The sequence below is a fragment of the Balaenoptera borealis genome (assembly GCF_965194805.1).
Source record: "Balaenoptera borealis genome assembly, chromosome: 1".
In the NCBI taxonomy this organism is placed as follows: Eukaryota; Metazoa; Chordata; class Mammalia; order Artiodactyla; family Balaenopteridae; genus Balaenoptera; species Balaenoptera borealis.
The window spans coordinates 50,913,290-50,927,354 of NC_138860.1; the positions used below are offsets into that span (position 1 = coordinate 50,913,290).

At 34.5% G+C, this 14,065-nt stretch overlaps 1 protein-coding gene across 12 annotated transcripts in view; it reads right to left on the reverse strand.

Moving 5' to 3' along the window:
* Positions 1-1,121: 1,121 nt before the first annotated feature.
* TOR1AIP1 (torsin 1A interacting protein 1) overlaps positions 1,122-14,065 on the reverse strand; it is a 45,939-nt gene continuing 32,995 nt past the window's right edge. For 6 of the 12 annotated variants that reach the window (XM_082386864.1, XM_082386860.1, XM_082386869.1 and 3 more), the window contains 6 exons: positions 13,169-13,210; positions 12,558-12,626; positions 11,712-11,732; positions 6,515-6,559; positions 6,101-6,157; positions 1,122-3,696 (listed from right to left, as the gene is read on the reverse strand). In XM_082386864.1, the coding sequence (XP_082242990.1) occupies positions 2,909-3,696; positions 6,101-6,157; positions 6,515-6,559; positions 11,712-11,732; positions 12,558-12,626; positions 13,169-13,210 (1,022 nt within the window). In that variant the 3' untranslated portion in view covers positions 1,122-2,908. The remainder of the gene's footprint in view (positions 3,697-6,100; positions 6,158-6,514; positions 6,560-11,711; positions 11,733-12,557; positions 12,627-13,168; positions 13,211-14,065) is intronic. The other 6 variants (XM_082386861.1, XM_082386866.1, XM_082386865.1 and 3 more) reach the window with 2 other exon arrangements.

The following is a 14,065-nucleotide window of genomic DNA, read 5'->3' on the forward strand; positions in this document are numbered from 1 at the left end:
AAACTGCTAGCCCACCAGGACTTCTCTGAATCGAGGCCAAAGATAGGTTTATGGCAGGAGTTTCCTCTTTTTCCAAGTCAATGGCAGTCAATGGAAGACTTAGTTTGGTTTCCCAGACTCAGGACTCACACCTTCATCCCAGGTGGCTAATGCCAGTAGAATCTTCATACCATAAGATTTTACTCTGTGGCCTTGATAAGGACAATGTAGAAGAATAGTCCACTTTTTTTTTGTAATCAATGAGAAATGCTTCCTCATATTGACAACATAAAGGTCACTTTCCGAATACCTAAGGTCACAGGCAAATTGGGCTTTATATCTTTAGTTTAGGTATTAACTACGCAAACCCTTTCTAAGTTTCACTTCTCTTCGTAGAATGAAAATCAGGTTTATTTCCAATCACTGAGGACTGGAGGTTTAAAAAACCTCCTTAAAAGTAATATAAGAAAGTCATTAAAAGAAGGGAAGCAAATTAAGTTTTTAGAAATTTGTAAGGTCAGTTTTGCACTGTGGTTTTCCCTGGGCCAGTGTTGTCACACAAAGTCACAACGTGCCTAATTGCTAGAGGCCCAAGTTCCTATTTTCAAGCCGATGATTTATTAAATTTTCCCCTCCAAACGGATTATGGTAACATGTACAAAACAAAATGTTTTAGGCATCAATGATCTAAAATACAGATGTTCTTGAGCATGCACTTTCAATGGGGGCAAAAAACCCTTATTCTTCAGGTGTATAAAGCATAAAAATATGCAGTCCATAAACAGATATAGAGTATATATGCAGTATTAAAATTTCATGGGGGTAGATGATTAGGAAAAAAAATCTAAAAAGGTTCTTTAGAGAGGTGAGAATGAAAAATTTGAGAAACATGGTGTGGATTCTTTTGCCAAGTGGAGAATACCTAAACTAATTCCATTTTAGTGATAATTCAAAATCCCTGGATGAAACAGAAAATCATAGTGATTATATTTCCTACCAGTGTACTTGTGAGTGGCTCCAATTCTTTGTTTGGCTTTTGTTTCTCCTAGCAGAAGTCACTAAAATTGTTCAAATGTAAAGAAAACTCTAGGAATAATTTTTTTTAAAGGTATATGAATCATTCAGTTTATGACACACAAGAGTACAAACCAAGAAAGTAAATTTATTTAAATTACTAAAATAGCTTTTAAAGTCATTTACAGATCAGCTGCTACAATTATTTTTCCTGATATAAGTAATATTAATTACTTTAAAATTATTTTGGTCAATGAAACATTTAAAAAAACATTTGTTTCTCCATATAATATATATATATGTATAAAATAAGTCTTTTCAAAAACTCTTGTTTTAGAATCCTCTATAAATCAGAATATCTGACTTCTGACAGTCAGGAACAAATTACAATAAGGGGTATAAATTTATGAATACTGGTAGTCCTAGTGGGAAGAAACGAGACTGTACTCTACCACCAGTCATGGGATCCTCAAAAGGTAAATGATGAAGCCATTGACAGGCTCTAGTATTCTAAAAACAATATTTTCATTTAAAGGTTTGTAGACAATAAACAAATAAAGTGGATCCAGAATTTTAAGCTTCTAAGAAAACCAAAGCAGTTGACGGATGAGAAAGCTGTTAGTGATGCAAAGTTAAAACTGAAATTCTATAGTAGTACAGTAATGTACAGTAGTACATTTTAACATTCTTCATATATGGTAAACTTCACTTTCTTTTTCGCTTGAGGCACTCTTAGTAGAATTTATCACGTGCATTGTAAATCTTTATTCTTGTTACAAGAGTGTCATTAAAGGACTCAGAATGCAACAAGTAGACATGCAGAAAATCAAATCCTTCTTCAACAGCCCAGGAGAGCTGGTTAACAAATGGTTTACCAATTCCTGAAATTGTATTTCTTAACAAAACTTTCAGGATATGAGCAAAATAAACGGCTCTGAACTTACCCATTCTTTTTTTTTTTTTTGAACTTACCCATTCTTAAGAGCCAAGTGAACAAATATACTAAACCTCATCATACACATGTTTCAAAATCTTTGGGAGGAATAAAAATTTCTTAAAGGAAAAAAAAGGACATGTGAAAAACAAGTCCCAACAGAATTCACTGAGAATGCAGTTCATATAACTATGTTTGACTAACCCTAAGCCTCAGTGGCTTTCTTTTTGGCCACGTGGGGTGGCTTGCAGGATCTTAGTTCCCTGACCAGGGATCAAACCTGGGCCCTCGGCAGTGAAAGCGTGTAGTCCTAACCACTGGACCGCCAGGGAATTCCCTCAGTGGCTTATTTTAACATTTCATCTTGAAGACTTTTTCCCCCCTTTCCCTCCCCATTCCACAACTTTTCCCATGTCTCCTTCTCCTTGCCCTCCAAAATCAAAGGAAAAAAGCAAAAAACAAAAAACCCAAACACACACTCGGATGGCCTTTCATTATTTTTGTTCCTACAAGCAGAAGCTGACTACGGAATTCACAGCTAAACGATGTAGAAGAGGACAAAAGGGGAAAACCCACAGTTGTGTTCAGGGAGCTGTCTTACTAATAGCTCGACAAACTGTGAAAAAAATCTAAGTTAAAAAATTGGGTTGATGCATAGGAAGGAGACTAATCCCTCCCACTGGTCATACCATAGCAATAATGATTCAACCCAGAATCTAAGCAGATCCTCTATGGGACTGCATATAATTTACAGTCCTCAGATATCATTGACACAGATCTCAATGGAAACAAGGAAATGATTCTCTCAAATAACAGATAATTAGGTTGAATAAACGATTTAGATATTCCATGTTTACCTAAGAACTTAACCTCCTTTAAAAAGAAACCAGTTCTTTCAAAAAGAGCTCTGGATCCTGTCTATGGTTAGAAAGTTTGAAAAATTCTCAGAACTTGAGACATGATTTTCTCTTCTGTCTCCTCTTATAAACAGATGCCCCTTTTCAGGTCATTTTCAGGTTGTACAGGCAGGACTAAGTGAGAAATACGGCTCCAGAGCCCACTCAATTTGTCTGGGTCCATATGTTTGTAGGAGTTGGGTGTGTCAGAGTTGGTGAACTTGACTTTGAGGAAATCCCTCACTTTTTCTTCAATTTCCTTTAGGCCTAGACTGGTTCCAAGTGTCTCCTCCTCTAACAAGACAGTTAGGACTAAGGCTACATCTTTGAAAGCTGCATTTTCATGGTCACAATACTTATAGAAGATCAAAGTAGACCCTGCAGGCAGTGACTCAAAGCGGTGGACCACAGCTGCATTCTGGCCATTTTGGAATCCATTGCTCAGTTCCTGATCTACCTCTCGTTTGACAACATCACTGTCTTGAGTTGCTTTGCCCGCCCCATCAATCCGGATTGCAGGAACACTTTGGAAGGAAGAATAGGCATCAGCAATTTGTTCACTCAGACACTTGAGTGCTTCTTCAGCATCTCGGGCAGCAGTGAGCAGCAAGATAGCAGGCTGAGGCCGAGGGTGGGAGCTATTAAGATGTTTTTCCAGGAATGTTAGGCTCCTTTTCCACAGCTTCTCATCTTGACCTTGGTACTTATTCATAAGTTGCTTCATCTGGTTCTGGAACTCTTGAACAGCAGTGGTTTCTGCTTCAGAAGTACGAGGGCAACAAAAATACCCAATGAGAAGAGGAACTATCAGGACAAGGGGCCACCACCACTTCACCTTGACAAAAGATGCACTTTTGGGTTGTCCAGTCACTTCTGCTCAGGAAAAAAAGAAATGGTAGACACAAATATTATTTTCTTAGATTCAAGAGCAAGTGACTTTTAAAGCCAATATTAATCTTTATAAACATTAGATAAAAGAGGAAGGAATTTAAAGAAGGGAGCTGATAATTTACTTTCTTAAAGAAATAATTTAGCACATGTATTTTAAGTTACGTGTATGAGTATGCATATGTCTCTTCAATGTCAAAATGATAAAGAGACTTAGAGGAAAAAGTAGAATTTAAGTATATGTAATGGCATGTGCAAGTCAGAAAGAATACAATTTATAAAGCAAAACTATTATTACTACTGCTAATATTTGGGAGGTAAACAATATTAAAAGACACTTTACAAAATAGTTTTAAATTTAGAAACTAACATGGATTATTATCCAAGGTGGAATGTTTATGTATATAAAGGGATAAAGAAAAGGATTCGTTATAAGTGAAATCTTCCATATAATAGCTAGCTGTCCCTTTAATTGCACTGATGCCTATCTTTGGCTGTATGCAAGTTAACACTGGTAAAACTTAGTTTGCAACTCATTCCTAATTATTACTGGCAATGATGATATGAATTTACATTTACCTAATGCTTTTCAGTTTAAGCACTTTCTCATATACCACATCATTTAATAATTTAATATGACAGCAACAGTATTTTTACACTTCCTATTTATTGACTGCTTTAGACTGATAATTGTACCATGGACCCTCTAGAGCAACAGTTCTCAAAGTGTGGCTGGTGGGGTATCTCAAGATCTCTTCAAGGGGGTCCTTGAGGTTAAAACTATTCTCCCGACACTAAGATCTTATTTGCCTTTTTCCACCATATTGACATCTGCCCTGATGGTGTAAAAAGCCATGGTAGGAAAAATAACTGATGCTTTAGATGAATCACAGGGCAGTAGCACCAAACTAGGACTGTCTTTGTATTCTTCATGGCCATGTATTCGAGGTTATCAGTTTCACTTAAGAACATCCTTCATGAAGCATTTAAAAGAATTTATCTTATTAGAACTCAACCTTGATAGAAATCTTAACATTCTATGTGAAGAAATGGGACATATATATAAAGCACTTCTGCTACATAGAATAGTATATGGCTGTCTCAAAGAAAAGAACTTTGTGCAACTGAGTTGTGAGCTGAAATAGTGCTTTTTTCATAGAATTTTTACTTGAAAGGACAAGTGACAAACTGTGGTTAGTCAGACTTTCACATTTGGGAGACTTTTTCTGGAAAACGAACAATGTGAGCCTGTCGCTTTCAAGAAAACAACTGACTGGGACTTCCCTGGCGGCGCAGCGGTTAAGAATCCGCCTGCCGATGCAGGGGACGCAGGTTCAATCCCTGGTTTGGGAAGATTCCACACACCACGGAGCAACTAAGCCCATGTGCCACAACTACTGAGCCTGCGCTCTAGAGCCCGTGAGCCACAACAACTGAAGCCCATGTGCCACAACTACTGAAGCCTGTGCGCCTAGAGCCCGTACTCTGCAACAAAGAGAAGCCACCGCAATGAGAAGCCCGCGCACTGCAATGAAGAGTAGCTCCCGCTCACCGCAACTAGAGAAAGCCTGTGCGCAGCAAAGAAGACCCAATGCAGCCAAAAATAAATTAATAAATAAATTAAAAAACCAAAAAAAATCCCAATATATTGTAACAGTTTGAATACAGAAGCAGAATGAAACTCCAGCTCCATTTTATTAAGCCAGGCATTAGAGATCAGAGAAAATACAAAGCAATCTATCACTCTCCTTACTAAATTATTTAAAAATAACTAACAAACATTAAAAAATTTTTTTCCAATTTTAATCTCTAGGTAAATATGGACAGGTATAACTCATATATTTTTTTTTAAGTCTCTTTTTAAAAAAGGTCTCTGGGGTTCTTATTAATTTTGCTAGTGGAAAGTGGTATTGAGACCAAAGAATCTGAGAATCACTGTTATTTTCTTAGTACTCTTTCAAGATAATAAAAAGGCTTAGAGAACTAAAGAAACTTGCCCCAAGGCTATACAGAAGGTAAGTGGCCCAAACTAATTCAAATTCAGGTCTGTGAACTCTAAAAAACTATGGTATTCCCATTATGTCATGCTATGTGCATCTTTCTTTTGACTCAACAAGGTTCACTTGGTTAACAGTATTAGTTGCTTTACTTGTCAACTTTCACTTTTGGTCTTATGGATAATAAAGTAAAGGGGGAAGCCAGATGTTTTTTCACAGAGTTTGTCCTTAAAGACTTTTACTGCTGGTAAAATATACACTTTTTCCTTTGAAGTACTTAAAATATAATTCTTCAAATAGCACGAAGTTCTTTGGTGTCAAAAAAATTTAAAAATCATTATGTTCACCAATTTTAGGGACTCATTTAATGAAAGCTGAATAGACAAACTTACGTTGGCTGGAGGTTGATGGAGATTGGTTTCCAAGCTCTGATTTCTGAACACCGTCATCTAATGATAGGAGTAATAAAGACTATCAATTTATGTTTCATAATTTCAGTATTTCCATCAGAAAAAGAAAATACAAATTTCACCAAGAGAAAATAAGGCAGAGATCTGTCAGAAACAGAAGAAAAAGCAGAAGATCCAAGTGTCTATTAGATTGACAGCTGCCTGAGACACAAGATTGATTTCTTTCATAATTAATGTAATGGTCGAGTACAAAGCATACTCTTAACACATTAGTTTTGTGAGAAAGCCTTGAAGAACTTGACCCAAATTATTTAATGGGAGTGGTGAAACTTCTGGGACAAGGTTAAGAGGACAAAGAAAATAAGCACAACTATAATAAAAGGTAACAAATAATACCATCTGAAAAACTGCCATATATCGAATGCTTGCCTGGTGATGATGCTGTAAAGAGGGAAAGAAGGACAAAATATGATTATGGATTACTGAGCTCTCTGGATAAGGGGTTTTAAGGTAAAACTCAATCTTAATCTTCACCAATTTCTACCTCAAACTGATTCAAATACTTCCTCTGGTGCTTCTGACCATTTCAAATATCAGTAATATTTTAGAAATTACACTGAAAAACTTTTCACCATTTCTGGTAATAGACAAGTAATTGTTTTAGCTTTGTGGTTAAACAATAGATTTCAAAAATAATTTTCCCACAGCTCCATCAAATCTCTATTTCCATCAAACTTTAGAAAACAAGTGAAAAGCTCTTTCCTTTTCCTCTCCGTCCTCCTTGTAATAGCCACAGATTTTAACATCTAAGAGAGAGGAAATGGAAGGACAGGGTTCAGAAAGGGAAGAGGCTGAGTTACTCATTTGTATGATCTACATTACCAATACTGTCATCTAGCACTTGCCTGGAGTTTTATAACTTTATGTGTATAAGTGATCTTCCTAGTATTTATCAACAGTTTTCATTTGAGAAACACTGGACTAAACTGGAGGAATAAAATTAGCACTGCTAATTTATTTATTTTATATATATTTTTTACAGAAATAGCCTTATTTCTGGTCATATGACAAAAACCCTCAAATGAAACAAAATGACATCAACCTTAACTCTAAAGGCATATTGTTTTGCAATTACTAGGTTAGCCTAGGAAATGGTATCATTTAGAAGCTTCAAAGTTAGGTAACCAAAGTTAAAACTGTCTTACTAAAAAAAAAAAAAAAATTTCCATTAGATAATGTTTATCTTAAATACCTCACTCCATGGTTGCAAAGATCAAATGAGATAATATATGAAAATGCTGTGAAGTGCATGATGATATTAATAATGGAGACTAACTAAATAATAGTTATTATGAAACATATGTAACATTTATATAACTCATAAGAACATAAAATTAAGAAAACAAAATTAACACAAACAGAATTAAGAAAAACTCCCATTTACAATAGCATCAAAAAGAATAAAATATTTAGGAATAAGATTAACCAAGGAGGTAAAAGAATTATACACTGAAACCTCTAAAACACTGATGAAAGGAATTAAAGCAGACATAAGTAAATGGAAAGACATCCCATGGTCAAGCAATCTACAGATTCAGTGCAATCTGTATCAAAATTCCAATGGCATTTTTTACAGAAACAGAAAACAATCCTAAAATTCATATGGAACCACGAAAGACCCCAAATTTGAAAGGCCAAAACAACTTTGAGTAAGAAGAACAAAACTGGAGGCATCACACTTTCTGATTTCAAAATATATCACAAAGCTAGAATAATCAAAACATTATGATACTGCCATAAATACAGATATACAGACCAATGGAAGAGAACAGAGGGTCAGAAATAAACCCATGAAGATATAGTCAACTGATCCTCAACAAGGGTGCCAAGATTACATAATAGCGAAAGGATAGTCTCTTCAGTAAATGGTACTGGGGAAACTGGATATCCACATACAAAAGAATGCAATTGGACCCTTATACCATACACAAAAATTGACTTAAAATGGATTAAAGACTTAAGAATTGAAACAATAAAACTCCCAGAAGAAACATGGGGAAAAAGCTTCTTGAAGTTGGCCTTGACAATGATTTCTTGGATATAACAACAAAAGCATGGACAACAAAAGTAAAAATAGACCATGGGATTACATCAAACTTAAAAAGCACAATGACTTATGTGATCAAAATCACAATGAGAAATCAACTCACATTATCAAATGTATTGTGGCTATTATCGAAAAAACAGAAGTGCAAGGTATGTGGAGAGGATGTGGAGGAAAGAGAATCCCTGTACACTGTTGGTGGGAATATAAATTGGTGCAGTCACTATGGAAAAGAATTATGGAGGTTCCCCAAAAGGTTAAAAATGGACTACCATATGATCCGGCAATCCCACTTTTGGATATATATCCAAAGGAACTGAAATTACGATCTTGGAGAGATATCTGCACACCCATGTTCATTGCAGTAATATTCATAATAGCCAAAACAGGGAAGCAAACTAAATGTCCATTGACAAATTAATGGATAAAGAAAATGTGATGTATTTATATATATGTATATGTATACACACAAATACACAATGGAATTATTATTCAGCTTTAAAAAAGAAGGAAATCCTGCCACTCTGGACAACATGGAGAACATTATCCTAATGAAGTAAGTCAGATACAGATATGCAAATACTTCATAATATCATTTATGTGAGGAACCTAGTCAAATTCATAGAAACAGGTGGTTTCCAGGGCCTGGGGAAGGGGGAAATCAGGAGATATCAGTCAAAGGGTACACAGTTTCAGTTAAATGAGATGAAAAAATCCTAGAAATCTACTGTAGAGCATAGTACCTATATTTATTGTCCTATATATTAAAAATTTGCTAAGAGGGTAGGTCTTATGTTAAGTGTTCTTATCACACACATAATAAATAAAGAGGGTGGGAAGAAACTTTTGGAGGTGATAGATATGTTCATGGCATAGACTATGGTGATGGTTTCACAGGTATATACTTATCTCCAAACTCATCAAGTTGTATACAGTAAATACATAAGTTGTACACATTAAATGCATATCAATCACAGATGAATTGATAAAGAAGATGTGGTATATATATATAATCAATGGAGTATTAACCATAAAAGAGAATGAAATAATGCCATGTGCAGCAACACGGGTGGACCTAGAGATTATCATACTAAGCAAAGTAAGTCAGAGAAAGACAAATACCATATGACATCACTCATATGTGGATTCTAAAATATGACATAAATGAACATATCTATGAAACAGAAACAGACTCACAGACATAGAGAACAGACTTGTGGTTGCCAAGAAGGTGGGGGTAGGGGAGGAATGGACTGGGAGTTTGGGGTTAGCAGATGCAAACTATTATATACAGGATGGATAAACAGCAAGGTCCTATTGTATAGCAGAGGGAACTATATTCAATATCCTGTGATAACCCATAATGGAAAAGAATATGAAAAAGAATATATATATGAATAACTGAATCGCTTTGCCATACAGCAGAAATTAACACAACATTGTAAATCAACTATACTTCAATAAAATATTTTAAAAACCAAACTGAATGTATGTCAATCATACTTCAATAAAATAGTTTAACCTACAGTTAAAGAGCATGTGAAACACTTTATTTAGAAAAAAAAATCCATCAAAATCATGTTTATCTTGAATACTTTAATCCATGGTTGCAAAGATCAAATGAGACAATACATAAAAATGTTAAGTGCTCTTCTATGATGATTTTAATGATATAGAATAGATAAGTAACAGTTATTATATACCATATGAAATATTTATATAATTTGAAGAACACAAACTTAGTAGGGTATATATACTGCTGAGGCAACACACTGTCTAAAAGGTAAACTTTATCCTTATTAAAAATATTTTTAGAGACAGTAATAAAAAGTCCTTTAAAAAGATAAAGCTCAGAGCTTTTCTAGTATGAAGAGTATGGTAACAATCAATCACCCTATAAAGTCAAAAGCAGAGGGCATGAATCTTTCATAGTTATTACTACTGATTATTACACAATATATTGTTAACAATAAATAAGCATTAATTATTTATGTGGTACATTTAGACTTAAAACATTGTGTTCACATATATAATAAGCTCATTAGAATAACCTAGTTATAGGCACTATTGTCCCAACTTTAAAGTTAAGAAAATTGAGGTTCACAAAGTTTAAGAAACTTTACCAAGATGACTCAATGAGTAAGTAGAAGATCTGGGACTGGAACCCAATAGCTCTAACTCCAAACTCTCCTCTTTTCTCTACACCACTTTTAGAGACAGGTTCCAAAGCATGTGTATTAATGAAGCACAGACTCAGAGGCCTCACTGTTTTATCACCTGGGACACAGCAAAAGTACAGACAGTGGTTCTATCTTTCCCCAAAGATCTGGATACAGGCAGAAACCTGAACTGGGGGACCTGTCTACCTAGAGAAATGGTGCTAACATAGGGTGATAATAATGATCCGAAATCCAGGTTCTTGAACACCTAAATCTAAAAATGAATTTTTTTTTTCTCACTGAAGCAGGCAGAAGTGTATAGTTAAGACAATGAGATATGAAACTTGGAATGCCAAGGAAAAGTTTTTTCAAATGATGTTAGATTGAAGAGAAATCTATAAGGCTGTTTGGAAATCACTGCACTCTTCTACTCTGATTGAAAATTCTTTCTTCCTGCAATCTTCTACTCTGATTGAAAATTCTTTCTTCTTATCTTAAAGTCCTTCTGTGGTCAAAAATCTAAAAAATTTTGTTATCTGCACCCGAATGTGCAAATTTCTGCTATATAGTTTCTCTTTAACTCTGGAGTCCTGTATATATGGTAGATGGCTATCAACCAGTATGAAACTATTTAAGCCATTAACAAATATACAAACTTAAGACAAAGTAGGAATACAAACAGAGAAAATACTATAAATGAGCTATCAATTTAGCAACCATAAAGATCTATTTCTACATTCCAACCAGATCTTCAATATAATTATTTTCCCTTCTGCATTGCATTTGTACAGTGTCTTAAGAGAGGACAATGCAAACATTTTTTGACAACAATATGTACTACACTTCACTTTTCTGGAAGTAATTTATCTGCTATTAGTTACCCAGAGTATATAGTTAAGAACTAATAACATCATAAAACTCTGAGCTTTTCATAGTATATACACTTAAACTCATGCAGTTTTGCTTCCAAGAGTAATTCTTAGATCTTCAGAATGTTTTAATTTTTGATACTGGTTATAACCATAATCTTAAAAAGCTGAATTAATATTTGGTTTCCTAACTATAATAGGTCAAGAAGAACAAATTTTAAGAGGAAATGGTCTTCTAATAGCAAGTATATACAGCAATAAGAAATGACAGCCAGGGAATTCCCTGGCGGTCCATTGGTTAGGACTCTGCGCTCTCACTGCCGAGGGCCCTGTTTTGATCCCTGGTTGGGGAACTAAGATCCCACAAGCTGCGAAGCGTGGCCAAAAAAAAAAATAACAGCCAACAATAAGGCGAGGGCAAAAAGCTATTTCAGTTTTAGACAGCTGAAGAACTCACTTACGTGTATGGTAAAACTTCACTGCTGGGGAAAAAATGAATTGCAACCATTACTACTTTACTGATAGAAAAACAAAGTCACAGAGGTTATCTTGTCCAATTACAGTTAGTCATTTCATGAGCAAGAGCTATATGATGGGGATTTTTATATTATCTAAATAAAAGTAAGGGACACCTGATGACCTCGAGACCTACTGTGGCTACATGAGTAAGGAAGGGATAGAGGTTAAAGGTCACTTAAGGCATGGCATGGATTTTTTTATACAGTCAAGGTTTAATGTGGACACACTGCTATAGAAATTATGATAGACAATGAATTCAAAGTATGTTTTATCGCACTTATTTATTTCTTAGATTCTATGACATTTAATCCATCCTAAACCTAAACATGAAAATACAATTTGAGGATTTCAGCATTTACAACTTAAAATAATGGGTATGCAAAGCTGCTCTAAGTGGTTATTTATACAACGGTAAACAACTGTTAAGAATAAAAACAGGTACTATCAAAAGATTAGAATTTCATTTTCATGTGCAGATTGTACTGTTGCTAGACAGAACTGACAACTTGTCAAGTACAGACCTACCATCCACTGGTTTTCTCGCAGCACTATCTACACTCTACACCCAGTCCATCTCCGGCCAATCCAAGTAGATGGAAATAACTAAACTAGTAATCATAAATGTCCTTTATTAATGAGCTCACAAGCAACCCAAATGCTTATCTGATGAACTAATCAGTTTTATATGTTAAATAATCAAGAAAACAGCAAATAAACTTAAAATTACTTCAATAACAGGTAGTAATTTAAAAATTTCTTCAGTAACAGGTAGAGATTTATCAACTTACTTTGCATCCTAGTCCTTATTCTCGTGCTTTGTTCAACCCATTCCTGAGAATTTTTTTGATATCCCGAGCCTGAGACAAATATATATATCAAGATATCATTTCACATACTTTGAAAATGTATACTATACCTCAATGTTATAAGGTAAATTTATCAGAAAGGCAAAACAAATTTGGCGAGGAAAACAACCAAAGCTATAGGTTCAAAAGTAAAAGATAATGTCAAAGGATCACATTAGTGAGGATGAGCCACTTCCCGCAGCAAAAAAGGCAGCAAATAAATACATAATCTCCTAATAGACAAAACTATGTACAAGTCCTTTGCTATGGTCTATGACTGCATTTATTAACACTTGAACTTCATTAACACTTTGGTGTTAATTAAGAAGAAAAAGGTTAACCATTTACTTTTTTAAATAAATTATTTTCAGGAAAGTAGTCCTAAACATATTTCTACATCACAAAGTACCAATATTACATACAGTATCAATTCGTGCTGGATTAAAAGGCAAAGAGGGTAAAATGACTTTGAATCCTATTCAAATTTTTGTTGGCAGAGTAAGACTGGGCTAGAACTGGTTGATTGATAAAAGAATAGACAACCAACCACTTACTTAGCACTAATGGTTGCTTATCAAAAGCTGTGAAGTCTCGACCTGAAACAGAAAACAGAGATAAGGTCATAGAAAACGAAGAACGGAAATAAAAACAATGAAGATGTTCCATAAACATTTTACTTGTTCACTACTGACACCAAAAACAAAAACAAACAAAAAAAATCAAACCTTTCTTTCATCAGTCCCAAACATATACAATATATATGTTATTTTCCCTTTTCTAAACTTCAAAATGTTCAGGAATTGGATAATAAGAAGCCAGCTTTAAGAGCAACTCCATCAAAATAAAAGTTAAATGTACTGAATGTTTACCAGGTACCAAGTATAATTTTATCAACTCTCACACTTTATGTGGTAGATACTATTATTCCTATTTTACAAATAAATAAACTGAAATTGATAATTTTCCCCAAGATTACATATGTAAAAGGTAGTAGGACTGAGATATAAACCCAGGCAGTTCATATATAACGGTATATACTATATAAGCAAATTTGTGAACACCGAAAAGTAGTTATGCGGTGCAAGATGCTACTTCATGTTTTGGGATGGTATTTAAGGACAACTGTAAAATGATACAATGGGATAATCAGAAAATGTTATTACAAACAATTATAACATGGTAAATTTGCAAATCTGCCCTGAAGAAACAAGTTACTTCTAGCTACTGATACAAGTAGCAATATAAATTTATGTTCAACTTATTTTCTGACTAAAAATGCAGTATGTGCTGGCTGTAACAGAAATGCACCATTCTAGAAATGCATAACCTAAAAATTCATTAATATCTATTAAGTGCCTATTACGTGCAAAACATTGCAGGAAAACCATGGTGAATAAGACAGATGTATATTCCAGATTTGTTTTCAGTCTACACTAACAAAGAACGTTTTA